This window comes from Rhinopithecus roxellana, chromosome 7, assembly GCF_007565055.1.
Source record: "Rhinopithecus roxellana isolate Shanxi Qingling chromosome 7, ASM756505v1, whole genome shotgun sequence".
NCBI classification, from domain to species: domain Eukaryota; kingdom Metazoa; phylum Chordata; class Mammalia; order Primates; family Cercopithecidae; genus Rhinopithecus; species Rhinopithecus roxellana.
The window spans coordinates 75,438,966-75,453,991 of record NC_044555.1 but is presented as its reverse complement, the minus strand read 5'-3'; the positions used below and the strand labels follow the sequence as shown (position 1 = coordinate 75,453,991).

General features: G+C 48.5%; 1 protein-coding gene across 1 annotated transcript in view; it reads right to left on the bottom strand.

The window, feature by feature from the left end:
- Positions 1-457, bottom strand: part of WWC3 (WWC family member 3) — a 129,037-nt gene extending 128,580 nt beyond the window's left edge. The window contains exon 1 of the mRNA XM_030933956.1: positions 121-457. Within this exon, the coding sequence (XP_030789816.1) occupies positions 121-404 (284 nt within the window). The 5' untranslated portion in view covers positions 405-457. The remainder of the gene's footprint in view (positions 1-120) is intronic.
- Positions 458-15,026: the final 14,569 nt, after the last annotated feature.

The following is a 15,026-nucleotide window of genomic DNA, read 5'->3' as shown; positions in this document are numbered from 1 at the left end:
GGGCTCTCGGCAGCCCCGCGCTGGGCGGGGCGTGTCCCCAGCGCATCCGCGGTGGCGCCGGCCGGCGGCCCGGGTCGTAGCGCCCGCGCCGGGTCTGGCGCCCCCAGCCGGCCCGCTTACCGGTCGCGGGGGTCGATCCACGACGTCTGGCGCGTGTTGTGGTCAATGTAAAAGACGCGGCCGTCGTAGTCTCGCGCCTCCTCCCAGCCGGCGGGCAGCGGCAGCTCCGCGCTCTCCCGGGCCCGGGGCTGCGGCGCGGAGGGAGTGGGGGGCGTGGGGACCGCGGCGGGGGGCGCCGGCGGCGGCGGCGGTTCCCGCTGGGGCTGCGCGGACGGCGGCTGCTCCCGCGGGGCCTCGCGCGGCTGTCCCCGCCGTCGCCGCCGGCCGCCGCTCAGCCAAGGCATGACGGCTCGGGCCCCGCCGCCGCCCGGCCGCCCCGCGCGCGCCGCCTCCTCCGCCAGCACTAAGGCCCGGCGCCCGGGGCGCGGGGGCGGCCGCGGGGAGCCGCCCGCCGCTCCCGGCGCATCCTCCGCCCGGCGCCCGTGCACCGGCGTCCGCCCGCCCGCCCTAGCGAGCCGCTGCCCGCGCCGCCCACTCCGTTCGGGTAGCCCAGGTGGCCGCTGCGCGCGAAGTCACAGCCCGGGAGCAGCCGCCGCAGCTGCCGCCGCTGCCGGCCGCCTCTGCGTTCCCGCGGCGCGCCCGGCCATCTTCGTTCCTCGGCGCGGCCCGGGCGAGCAGGGGCGGGGCGTTCGCAGGCCCCGCCTCCGGCCGTCCCGCCCCGTTCTCACCCAGCCCCCGCGGCTCCTCCCACGCCGGCTGCTCCTCCCGAATCTCCCACGGAGGCTCCCCCTCCTCCCGCCGCCTCTGCTTCTCCACCCACTCCCGCTGCTCCGCCTCCCCCAGCCCCGCGTCCTCCGCGCCTCTCCGTCGCCGGCTGCTCCGCCTCCAGTCTCCCTCGGGGTCCTCCTCGACGCTCGGCTCCTCGACCCCACCCCACCCCCACCCCTCTGCCTGCTCCTCCCCCTCCGCCGTCCTCCCACTCCGCGCGCTCCTCCCTCTCTCCCTCCCGCTCCACTACCTTCCTCCGGCCTCGGGAAACCGCATGGAGGCCAGGATGGGCGCCGCCGCGTCAGTCCGCCCCCGGGCCCCCGCGTAGAGGAAGGCGGGCGGAGAGGACGACGCCCTACCCGGACTGCGGGCGCGGCCTGCCTGGGGTGACTCCTCGGGCGCAAACAATTCCCGAGAGAGCGGGCAGTCCCCTCCCTTCACCTGCTCCCGGGCTCTGACTGTCTGGGGAGACCCTCTGTGCACTTCGGGGGAGGCTGCGCCCTCCGTCTCCCACACAACCCGTCTGGTCCCGCGAAGGTGGGAAAAGCCCGTGAAGGCGGGGCCGAGGGAGCTGAGGAGCTGGGGGAGCCCGGGGCCGGTCCTCTCGGGCGGCGCAGGGAGGACGCCTCTGGAAGCGGGCACCTGGGCAGGTGGTCACTTAGCGTCCCCTCCAGGACAGCCCTAGAAGGGCCAACCGGGGTGCCCACACTAGGCGGGAGCTCCTTGACCTTCCCTGAGCTCTTCATCCGGTTTGTGGGGTCTGATCGTTTGAGCGGAGACCCAAATAGACCGTTGTTGCTGGGGAGGAAGCCGGGTCAACTCCTAAAACTTTCAGCCTAGAGGGGAACTTCTGTTTCACTGGCTCCCAGCTGGGAAAGCTGAAACTCCAGAGTTGGGGTTGTGTCTTGCCCTAAATCCCCCACCTACTTCATGCTCCAGACCCACAGCCACAACACGTTATGCCAGGAAATGCAGGACAGTATCGGGGAGATTTTTAAACAGTTACAGTGATACAAAAATATCTGATAGAGCCTGATTGAAATGCAGATACATAGGGGAAGAGACTGGAGGAAAATGTCCCGAAATGCTCACAGGAGTTTGCATTCCTTTGGAGGGATTTTAAAAAATGATTTGCCTTCCAATTTTTTTGTAAAATGGTAATATTACTTTTATGAGGGGAAAGGTGTTTTTAAAAAAGAACACTGCCGGGCGCGGTGGCTCACGCTTGTAATCCTAGCACTTTGGGAGGCCCAGGCGGTCGGATCACGAGGTCAGGAGTTTAAGACAAGCCTGGCCAGCATGGTGAAACCCCGTCTCTACTAAAAATACAAAAATTAGCCGGGCATGGTGGTGCACGCCTGTAATCCCAGCTACTCAGGAGGCTGAGGCAAGAGAATTGCTTGAACCCGGGAGGCAGAGGTTGCAGTGAGCCGAGATCGGGCCACTGCACTCCAGCCTGGACAACAGAGAGAGACTCCGTCTCAAAAAAAAAAAAAAAAAAAAAAGAAGAAGAAGAAGAAGAAGAATGTGGGGCCGGGCTCGGTGGCTCACACCTTTAATCCCAACACTTTGGGAGGCTGAGGTGGGAGGATCACTTGAGCTGGGGAGGTCGAGGCTGCAGTGAGCCATGTTTGCACCACTGCACTCTAGCCTGGGCGACGGAACAGAGACCCTGTCTCAAAAAAAAAAAAAAAAGGAGAAGGAGAAGAAGGTGAAGATGTGAAGGTGTAGCGACATCCAAGAAACTATCCAAGGAAGGCCTTTCCTCTCCCTCCTCCCACTACAACACAGAAACTTTCTTGCTCCCCAAGTATCTATCCACCCCTACCTGAATGTTCTATGTCATAAATTACGCCGCATGAGTCCTTTTAGTTAAACATGTGTGATTATTACATGTCCAAGGGAAAGAGTGGGAGGGTCAAAAAAGCAAATACTTCGTGATGTCGCATGTGCCAGGGAATGCCCCAAGTGCTAAGTGTCCCTGCTCTGACATCTTCCCTTCTGATTGGCATGATTTATCGCCAATGGGGCTGCCACTGCCTTCTTATCTTACCACCCAACATGACCGTTCTGAAGCTGCGTTTCCACCCTCCCTGTCACCTGGTCCTTTTAGAATTTCACAAATCTGGACACAAATCTATCACTCGAAAGTACTTTGAATGGGGCTAGGGCATATTGGAGTGAAACCGACTTCTGCAGAGAGAGGATGGAAAGAGGAGAACACATACACCACACATCAAAGGACTCAGAAGGAAAGGCAAGATGAAAAAAGCATCAGGTAGAGCAAGGGGTGGGGGAAACTGCACCCAATTAGGAGCTCAAAGAGGCCAGGGCGCCGAGGAGTCTTCACTGAAGGTGAAAGATCTCTACCCGTTCAGGCGGGCAGCAAATAGTGGACCTCCCACGCGCAGACACTGTGCTGGGTGTAGGCATGCTGCAGAGAAGAGGATAGTCTGTGCTCCAGCCTGCACTCCCTTGGGGACTAAACACAGAAATAGGCCCTTGTAGGCCAGGCACGGTGGCTCACGCCTGTAATCCCAGCACTTTGGGAGGCCGAGGCGGGTGGATCATGAGGTCAGGAGATCCAGACCATCCTGGCTAACACGGTGAAACCCCGTCTCTACTAAAAATACAAAAAATTAGCCAGGCGTGGTGGCAGGCGCCTGCAGTCCCAGCTACTCGGGAGGCTGAGGCAGGAGAATGGCGTGAACCCGGGAGGCGGAGTTTGCAGTGAGCCGAGATCGCGCCACTGCACTCCAGCCTGGGCAATAGAGCGAGACTCCATCTCAAAAAAAAAAAAGAAAGAAAGAAAAAAAAGAAAAACAGAAAGAAAAGAAAAGAAAAAAGAAAAAGAAAGAAAGAAATTGGCCCTTGTAATATACTTGTGACTTGTCCACAAATGAAGCCAGGGTGCCAACCTCAATTTGGGGACTCGCGGGAGGCTTTGTGAGACCAAAGGGAAGATGGCTCAGATGAGGAAACTGAGGCTCAGGTGTTCAGATTCCCAAGTTCTGAGCTCTTGCCCCTTGGCACATGGAGCTGCTGTCATGAAATTGTTTACTTGTATAGCAGATGCTGGGGCGGGCTCCCTTCTTTTGGAGTATTGTGAAGATGACCCTTCACTAACAGAGATATTTGAGAGATTACACCCACCCCCAGGAGCTGACCATCCAGTTTCCGTGCCTTAGTGGGACAAACTCGAATGCCCTTGACACCCCAGAGCTCCCCATGGGATCAGGCTGAGGCTGGACTTCTCTGGAAATCATAGCTTTGCCAGCTCCTCCCCAGCCCAGTCCCACCTCCCTTACCTGTGTAAGCATGCCTCCAATCAGCTGCTCACTTGAGAACCCCCATCTCAGGCATCCTTTCTAAAGAGACTGACCTAAGATAGGATCCTGCACACTTGCTGTCATCTAAGCACTTAGCAAATACAAGCTCATTTAATCACCATAACATCTAGAGGCATTCCTACTGTCATTTGCACATTAATAGAGGCGAAAGGAGTGTGACATGGCATGCCAAAGAAGAGAGACTGGAGACCCTCACTGAGAAAACTTCATCCACATGCCCACCCACTGCCTCTGGACACTCTCTGCGTGAGAGAACAGAAGTGGGGCTATTGCATTTGTCTTCCTAAAGAAGCTGAACCAGAGAGGAAGAGGCCAGCGCTTGGGGTGACCAAGACCAAGACCTCTCTATTATACCATTAGTCCTTTTCCACTTGTGTGCAATGTTAGCCCCAGGCGTCTGCTGATCGTCCCTAAAGACTTGTGAATGGAGATGGGAAGGAAGAGAAATTGGTAGGGGTGTGAAGGGACTCTTGATTTCCCAGCTTTGCCATAAATTGGGATCTCTCTCTCTCTCTCTCCTCTCTCTCTCTCTCTCTCTCTCTCTCTCTCTCTCTCTCTCTCTCTATTCCTCTCATCTCGCTCTCTCTCATCTCTCTCATATCTCTCTCTCTCCTCTCTCTCTCTCTCTCTCTGTGTGTGTGTGTGAATTGTTAGAGAGAATAAGGCCTGTCTTTCTTACAGTCAAGCGGGGCTTTCCATATCGGACTAAAAACCACATGCACACACAAAACACTGCAGGGTGAAGGAGTCTTGAGTCCTAACTGAATGCACAATTCCACATTCTTTATTTCCTCCGCATTAAAACCACAGCCGTGCCAACAGCAAAAGCACCAACATTGTAGTGCTCCATCCTCCCACCAAGACTTCACATGGAAAAGCAGCTCAGGAAAAATCCACTTAGGCTCTGGGGAAAGGAGATGCAAATGCTTTTGTTCTCCTCCCAGACCCTCTGGGAAATCCCCTTTCTGAAGCTGTTACAATGCACTGATCTCTAACTTGCAGAATACTTTCCTTAAAATGATGGTTAAGGAGTAACTCCAACAAGGACAGAGTCTGAAGATTTTTGCTGTTAGATTCTGCCTCCTCTCTCCAGGCCTCACCTAAAGGATAAGCTTTATTTGTGAAAAGGAAAGTGTAAAATTGGATATATACACATTCAGTACTTGAAAAGCATCTAGAAAAGGAAAATCTGTGAAGGCTACAATCATCAAGTGTAAAATGAGAAAAATAAATACCGCCAGAGAAGTCTTGCCTACCTTGTATAAACAATCAAGTGTTCTAGGAAGCGACACGTTGGGTAATTCTACATATTGTGCTAAGAGGAAAACGGAAATGGGCCGGATTAGGTCTGAAGAAGAAATGGTTCATTGTTTGGCATTCTTTAAATGCTGGAGTAATTACTCAATTATGGGTGTTTCTCATATATTTAAATAATGCAAATCCACAAGCACTGGAAGAGATTAGAAGATGTTGTTCTTGTTCATTCCTGTCTTGCTGGTTTAGGGGCATCAAAGGAAGGGTAAATTGCAAAGATCCCTAAGGGGACCTCTCCCCAGGCTCAGGAGTTGGAATGGGGACAGGGTGAGGTTATTTCTTGGTGTTTTATTTCATGGCTTTATGTAAAGACATAAACTTTAGGCACTTATTTGACTTGTATTCAAAAAAGTCACTGTTTAGATTTCTTGTGTGGACGGGGAGCACTTTTCTCAACTGGGACTTCCTTGATTTGCGTAGATGTGTCCATTTTGAAAATTCAGATTTTTCTCATGTCCTAATCTTCCACTCCAAAGACATGCAGGGTATTCCCAAAGCGTCCACTGTGTGGATAAACCTGCCAGTCTGCATATGGTTCATTTTACGCTTAATTCCCGTGTCTGGATGCGCATCACAAAAAAAAAAAAAAAAAAAAAAAAAAAAAAAAAAAAAAAAAAAAAAATCATCCTTGGCATCAGTAAACGGCTGTCATGCTTTAGGCACATTGCATTTGTGCCTGGGTGATTAAAATTCAGATTTTTTAAAAATGTAGACCAATTTCTCTCCCAAACTTAGAAAACTCAGAGCCACTCACTTCCTTCCTCTCCAGGTCTCCTCTTTCAACCTTACACTTTTACTTATTTTCCTCCCCTTCCCATGGGTTCTGTTCAACAAAATGTGAAGGGGCCATTCAAAATGTATTCCAAGCACACCATAATTTTAGAAAAAGGCAGCGGCCGTGAGCCAGCACACTACACTTCTTCCTCCTGGCTGGCTTCTCTCTTATTTAGGATTAGGGCTCTGGTCCCCTGTGTATTTGAAAAAACAGATCCTTAAAACTGCAGACCTCTGCTTTATGAGCCAGGCAGAGCAGCTCAGAAGTCTCAGGCTTGCAGAGACAAGAAGGAAAATTTATCTCTCTCAGAAATGAGCAATCTTTGTTTTTCATTTGGTGACGCTAGCATTAAAATTAGCTTCTCTTGTAACATGAATGGAACCGTTTCTGGACACAGGTAAACCAAGATGATTGTTATATATCAGTGACTCAACTGGGGGGGGGGGGCGGTGATGGTGTCCCTGTCCCCAGGGGACATTTGGCAATGCCTGGAGACATGTTTGCTTAGCATAACTGGGAGAGTGGTGCTCCTGGCATCTAGTGGGTAAGGCCAGAGATGCTGGCACACATCCTGCAGTGCCCACAACAGCCCAGCACCAGAGAATGCTCTTCCCCAAATGACACCAGTGCTGAAGTCAAAAAACCCTATGAGATATATATAATTTATTTTTATTATTTTTTTTGAGAGAGGATCTTGCTCTGTTACCCAGGCTGGAGTGCAGTGGTGCAATCACGGCTCTCTGCAGCCTCCAACTCCCAGGCTCAAATGATTCTCCCACCTCAGTCTCCTGAGTAGCTGAGACTACAGGCATGCACTACCACACCCAGTTTATATGTATTTGTAAAAAAGGAGTCTCACTATGTTGCCCAGGCTTGTCTCAAACTCCTGAGCTCAAATGTGTAATTTATGAGAACATTTATACTGCCCAAGCTTTATAGTGGGAAAACAAGGCTTGGAGAATGTAAGTAACTAGCCCAGTATGACCTGGCCAGTGCTAAAATGCATCAGCCCTAAGACCGAAGCCCAGCTATCCCATCTGACCTCCTGTATTCATCAGGGCTGTACAGAAAAATAGCTCCAATATATATATCCAAACTCTCTCTCTCTCTCTCTCTCTCTCTGTCTCACTCTCTGTCTCACACACACACCACACACACACACACACACACACACACACACACAGAGATTTATCATAAAGAATTTGCTCATGGAATTATGGAGGCTGATAAATCCCAGGATCTGCAGTTGGCAAGCTGGAGAGCTGATGATGGCACAGTTCCAGTCCAAGTCTAACAGCCTGAAAACCAGGAGAGCTGATGGTGTCAGTTCCAGTCTGAAAGTGAGCAGGCTTGAGATTCAAGAGGAACCAATGTTTCAGTTTGAGTCTGGAGGCAAGAAAAGCCCAACATTCCAGTTCAAGCGGTCTGGAGCACCCTCCTACCCAGCCTCTGTGGTGTGGTCCAGCCAGGCCTTCAACTGATTGGGCAAGGCCCACCGACACTGAGAAGGCAATCTACTTCCCTCAGTCTACAATTCAAATGTGGATATCATCCAGAAACACCCTTACACACACACCCAAAGTAATGTTTGACCAAATATCTGGGCACCCCATGGCCCAGTAGCCCAGTCAAGTTGACACATGAAATGAACCATCACACCTCCTGACTTTATAACTAGTTGTTCTTTGTTTCTATGACTCTTTCTTTCTGTTTCTCTCTTTGTTTTTTTCCAGACAGTGTCTCACTTTGTCACCTAGGCTGGAGTGCAGTGACGCAAATATGGCTCACTGTAGCCTCAACCTCCTGGGCTCAAGCAATCCTCCCTGCTCAGCTTCCTGAGTAGCTGAGACCACAGGCACAGGCCACCATGCTTGGCTAATATTTTAACTTTTTGTAGAAATGGGGTCTCACTATGTTGCCCAGGCTGGTCTCAAACTCCTGGACTCAAGCAATCTGCCCACCTTGGCCTCCCGATATGCTGGGATTCCAGGCGTGAGCCACTGCACCTGGCCTGTTTCTAGGACTCTTTCTGCTCACAGTGTGGGTCGTGGACCAGCAGCGGCAGCATCATAGGGGAACTCATTGAAATGCCCACCCCAGGGCCATTAGTTTGAGAAGCATCATATTACACCCCATGGAAGAGGATGGTGTGGGGGTGTAGGCATCTAAAAAAACTTACCTTACAATATCGATTCACAGAGCCATCTGGGTAGTATCTGCCTAACTTCACCTCATAATCAAGAGGGGTTTATTTACCATTTAAGAGGTGCCGAGCCCTATGCCAGTCCTTGAGCAAAGTGTAATCACAAACCACTTTCACACTTGCTCTGCATGATAAGCACATTGAAGAGCCTGGATCTGTTTGTGACTCAGCTTTAGGCTTACACAGTAATGTACAGTCCAGTTTCCCTGGTCCAGAAGTAGAAATGGACAAGAAGCCAGCTGCAGGCCAACCACACTGTAACAGAGCTTGATTTTTGCCTTAGCTTCCTATGCGTCTCCCCTGCCTGATGTCCCAACCCAGGGTCAGCTACATAGTTTGTGCTCTACATTTTGCACTGCAAAGTGAAAATGCAGGACCCCTTGTTCCAAAAAAAAAAAAATCCCAAGAATTTCCAGATGGTAACAGTGGACCACTAAAATAAGCACGGGCCCTTTGGAGCACAGTACCCTGTACGATTGCACAGGCAGCAGCCTTTGAAGCCGGCTCTGTCCACCTTTCACTTCTAGTCAGGTGACCTTTGAAAATTCCAAAGAGACAACAATTTTCAGTGACAGCAGAGGAGATTGTTTTGGGGAAGGGGGCTCTGTCCCTGCAAATCAAACTACTTGCTGCCCAAGCCTTCTCTGCCAGCCCAGTTACTTCCCCAAGGTCAGCATGACCCCATTGGCAGGAAGAACCTCCACTGCTCTTGACTCTCTTTGTTCCCTGGTGCTGTGGGTTGAATTGTGCTCCCCCACCCAAAAAAAGGATACGCTGAGTGCCTAGCCCTGGGTACATGTGGAAGTGGCTTTATTTGGAAATGGGGTATTTGTAGATGCGGTTACTTAAGATGAGGTCATACTGGATTAGGGTGGGCCTTGAATCTAATATGTCTGGTGTCATATCATAAGGAAGGGCAGAAGGAACGCCCTTCTTAACCAGGGTCACATAAAAATGAAGGCAGAGATTGGAGTAATGCGGCCACAAGCCAACGAATGCCAAGGATTTCTGGCAAGCACCAGAAGCTAGGAGAGAAGTATGGAACAGATTCTACCCTGCAGCCTTCAGAGAGAGAGTGGCCCTGCCTCACACCTTCATTCCAGACTTCTGGCCTCCAGAACTGTGAGAGAATCAATTTGTGTTGGTTTAAACCATCAGTTTGTGGTCCTTTGTTACAGTGGCGCTAGGAAACTAACATGCCTGGAAACTTGCCCCCAGGCTCCTGCTGCTGCTTCAGTAGGGAACAGAGTCTATAGAACTCTGTTCACAGGGTCCCAATCAGTGCTGGGAAATCACAGGAAACAGAAGCCTGCCATGAAAGCCCCCAGAGATCCCACCAAACCCAGGAGCCCCAGACAAGACATGCTGGACCTCTCAAGTACATGCCATGAACTGTAGCAGCCGATATCCAGTGTAGACCAGAGGCAAACCAGAAATGCTCACATTGGTCATGAGTTGCCCAAAGTTCAGATTTACCTTGGATCCCTGGCTATCCAACTTGCAGATGAGCAAAGTGGCTCTTTATAGAAGCATTCCAGATAATCCTAAAGGAGTGATGAAATTAGAGTTAGAATGAACAAATAGAACTTACAAGGATTGACTAGATCTCAGCTTTGAGCATCACTGGCTGCTAACATCACAAAAAGAAAGATGGCTAGACCCAGTCTATGGTACTTTATTATAGACGGAATGAACGAAGATACCAGGATTTCTCACAGTAGCACATCATGTCTCGCTCTCCTTTTTTTTTTTTTTTGACAGAGTTTTTGCTCTGTTACCTGGGCTGGAATGCAGTGGCGCAATCTCCACTCACTGCAAACTCCACCTCCTGGGTTTAAGTGATTCTCCCACCTCAGCCTCCCAAGTAGCTGGGATTACAGGCACCCGCCACCACACCTGGTTAATTTTTGTACTTTTAGTAGAGACGGGGTTTCACCATGTTGGCCAGGCTGGTCTCGAACTCCTGACCCCAGGTGATCCGCCCGCCTCAGCCTCCCAAAGTGCTAGGATTACAGGCATGAGCCAATAACCCCTACTGAATTTGTATTTGTGCTTACTTGTTAATATCTCTTTTCCCCTACTCGACTAGAACAGAGTGGTTCTCAACGAGATGAATTTGCTCCCCCGAGACATTTGGCAATATCTGAGACACTTTTGATCGTCAAGACTATGGAGAGAGAAGAGGCAGTGCTGCTGGCATCTAGTGGATAGAGGACACTGATTGTAGGCTGCTAAACCTCATTCAAGGCCCCGGACAACAAAGACTTACCAGCCTAAAACGTCAATAGCACCAAGGCTGAGAAATCCTGGGAAAGAAACAACAGGAGGAAAAGAGCCATGTTTCATTCTCCACTGTCTATCTGCAAAGAGCAGGTAATCAAGATATATTTCTTAAATGAATAAAGAATTATCTTGTTAATCACTAACATCACACCTTCTTGTCAATAAATGACCTCAAAATCGGTGACCACGACTCAGACAAAGTCATTTGAGGTATCCAAAATGGAATATTATTTGGAGTATTCATAAAAAGATATCTTCCTGCTGTCGTCACAAAAAGAGAGACAGCAGACATGATGTGCCTTTAGGGAAGAAAACACCACCACCTACAAGAAAATCCTGCCCCCAAACCCAAATCTGATTAAAACCTCCAGAAAGATTCCACAGATTCCAAAGGCCTTCATTAGCAAATAGAAAGGACATTTATCTATCTATCTTAGGATTCCTTTAAGCGCAAAGGTCTTTAGAGCTGGAGGGAAAAATACACATCTTAAGAACCAGATAAATACAAAATCTCAAGTGATCTATGCTGTCAGCCTACAAATGTCCAGGTGTATGTAGAAGAATCAATAACGCGTATGACTTAAAACTAAGGGTCAGGGGGCCTTGAGAGCACCTCCCGTAAATGATGGCATCAGGGACATAGCAATTATGAGTAGGGCTCAAGTATCCCATTAGGGTCATTGACAAGAATTTAGTCAGGGTCCAGCCCAAATATTGGGTGTGTATACCGGCTCAGTTACTAGGATGGTAACGGTCAGCTGTAAGAGGGTGAATCTTTCAGTTCCAGGAGGATTTAGGGAAAGTATAGAAACTCTTAAGAGAATCAAAACTATAGGATTCATATTCGGAATGCAGAAAGAATCTGTGCATATTTGATGTTCCATGTATTCATAAAGTTTAAAAGAATTTCTAAGCTTTGGAAATCACTGTAAAATGTATCATTGAGTAATCTTGTGATCTTAGTTGAAAACTATTTTTTTTCTTGTCACTGACTTGAGGCTCATGAAAACTAAATTATATACAGTGTTGGAACATTTTAAGAGAACTTAAGTTTCACCATGTCAATTTAATTCATTAAATTTAAAAGAGTTATTTGTAAACTTGGGAATGTATTTGTTTATTGAGACAACTGAAGTAATTAAGAAGGGAATTGAGTGCAGTCTGTTACAAGTTTTAAATATAATTTAAAATGCACGAAGGTGTTTAAATTTGTAAATAGGGTCAAGTATTTTCCAAAGGCCTCTTAAAAGTGGTTGCTATTATTTGCTAGACTTAAAATAGAATTTAAAAAGAAAAGAGAATAATAAGATTTCTAGACTGAACTTAGAAGGTTAAGGGAAAACTAGGCATTAGAACTCATAACTCAAATAAATTGACTGTGAAATTTGTAAACCTGAATAAATCCCTTTTTGTGCACACACAACACTCTTGAAGGCTATGGTCAACACTTCCGAAAGGTCGTACAATGTCCAGATTAATGTGCTCATGTAAAAAAGTTACAAACTTATCTTTGCAATCCTATGTCAATAATTGCAAACCATATTGAAATACCAAATTGAAATACCATGTTGTTTACCAGATAAATTCCACCCTAACTCAGAAAGCTTGCTCACCTCTCCAGAGTCTGCTTGAAGCTGATAAGATCTGATATGATGCAAGTTGCCTTCCTGGTAAGGTACTTGTGTTTTTGTTTTTGCACAATCTGAATCTAACTTTCTGCTCGTGTTTTACATTATCCCCCGTTTATAGATTTGTGTGTGTGTGTGTGTCTGTGTATTTGTGTGTGATTTGGTTGTCATCTCAATAAGCTATTTCATCACTAACCAACTGATTTATGCTCCTTATAAAGGATCAGCTTAACTCTGTCATTTTAGCTAGGAGGTGTTGATGGAAGGTCCTAATAATGCTGTTTGCAGCCATATGTGCTTTGGAAGTTACCAAGCTCTGACTGGCTGAATTCCACTGTGGTCTGATTGTGGCCAAGAAAGTGAGTCAACCATTCTCTGTGGTCCACAGAGCAGCACCATCAGCATCCTCATTAAAAATGGGGATTCTCGGCCGGGCGCGTTGGCTCACATCCCAGCACTTTGGGAGGCCGAGGCAGGCAGATCACGAGGTCAAGAGATCGAGACCATCCTGGCCACCATGGTGAAACACTGTCTCTACTAAAAATACAAAAATTAGCTGGGCGTGGTGTGTGCACCTGTAGTCCCAGCTACTTGGGAGGCTGAGGCAGAATTGCTTGAACCTGGGATGCAGAGGTTGCAGTGAGCCAAGATCACGTCACTGCACTCCAGCCTGGCAGCAAAGTGAGACTTGGTCTCAAAAAAAAAAAAAAAAAAAGTTGGGGGGATTCTCAGGCCACACCCTGAACCTACAGAATCAGAATCTGCTCTTTAAGAAGCTCCTCAGAATCAGAACCTGCTCTTTCCCAAGCTCCTCAGGTGATTCCCATGCACATTAAGTTGAAGAAGCCTTGATGAAGAAGGGGAGAAGTGGGTGGGGCTAATAAAAGAAGCATCAACCTAGACAAAAGTTCGGGTAACAGTAATCACTGTTTCAGTGATGTGTTGCTTGAGTTTTATGCTCAACAGAGTGCATAGTAGCATTTATTTGTTCTACTTTTATTTTATTCTGGTTTTGAGATGGGGTCTTGTTCTGTTGCCCAGGCTGGAGTACAGTGGCACAAACATGGCTCACTGCAGCCTCAACCTCCTGGAATGAAGCTATCATCCCACCTTAGCCTCTCATGTAGCTGGGATCACAAGCACGTGCCATCAAGCCTGGCTAATTTTTAAAAAATGTTTTTGTAGAGACAGGATTTCACTTTGTTATCCAAGCTGGTTTTGAACTCCTGGGCTCAAGCAGTCCTCCCACTTCGGCCTCTCAAAGTTTTTGGATTACAGGTGTAAGCCACTGCACTCAGCCTTATTTTATTTGTGTTTGTGTTGTGTGTGTGTGTGTGTGTGTGTGTGTGTGTGTGTGTGTGTGTGTGACAGAGTCTCACTCTGTCACCCAGACTGGAGTGCAGCAGCGCGATTTCGGCTCACTGCAACCTCCGCCTCCTGGGTTCAAGCAATTCTCTGCCTCAGTCTCCCGAGTAGCTGGGATTACAAGTGACCGCCACGACACCCGGTTAATTTTTTGGATTTTTAGTAGAGACGGGGTTTCACATCTTGGCGAGGCTGGTCTTGAACTCCTGACCTCATGATCCACCGACATCAGTCTCCCAAAGTGCTGGGATTACAGGCATGAGCCACCGTGCCCACTTGCCGGCCTGCCTGCCTTCCTTCCTCTCTCTCTCTCGCTTTCTTTTCTCCTTCCTTCCTCTCTCTCTCTTTTCTTTCTTTTCTCCTTCCTTCCTCTTTCGTTATTTCTTTCTCTCTTTTTCTTTTCTTCTCTTTGTTCTTTCTCTCTGCCTTTGTTTGTTTGCTTGTTTTGTTTTGTATTGAGATGGAGTCTCGCTCTGTTGCCCAGGCTGGAATGCAGTGGTGCGATCTCGGCTCACTGCAAGTTCCACCTCCCAGGTTCACGCCATTCTCCTGCCTCAGCCTCCCAAGTAGCTGGGACTACGGGTGCCCGCCACCATGCCCAGCTAATTTTTTTTTTTTTGTATTTTTTAGTAGAGATGGGGTTTCACCATGTTAGCCATGTTAGCCAGAATGGTCTTGATCTCCTGACCTCGTGATCTGCCCGCCTCGACCTTCCAAAGTGATGGGATTACAGGCGTGAGCCACAGCGTCCCGCCTCTCTCTGCCTTTTTTGAGACAGCATCTTACTACGTTGCCCAGGCTGGCCATAAACTCCTGGGCTCAAGTGATTCTCCCACCTCAGCCTCCTGAGTAGTTGGGACTACAGACACATGCCACTGTGCCCAACTCTTGATTTTTTCTAACTAGTTATAAACATAAAAAATATTGTTTTCACACTATGTTTTTTTTTTTTTTTTCACAGTATTTTAAAAATCTAACTAAATGGTGAATTTTTTTAAAGGCTCCAAATGTTGGCAAGGGCACCGGAAAGCAGGAATTCCAGGGAATGTGAAGTGGTGCATTTTTGGGGGCTGGCAATGGGGCCTCACATATATATCAAACACCTTACAAATGTTCATATTCTTTGACCATTCCTAGGCATTTATCCAAGGAAAATAACCAGAGATGTGCATAAACATTAATGGGCAAGGATATTCATCATAGCATTATTTATAGTATTGAAAAATTGGAACCAGACTCCAACTTGCAGTTCTGGCAACTGGGCAGATTGGGTAATAATT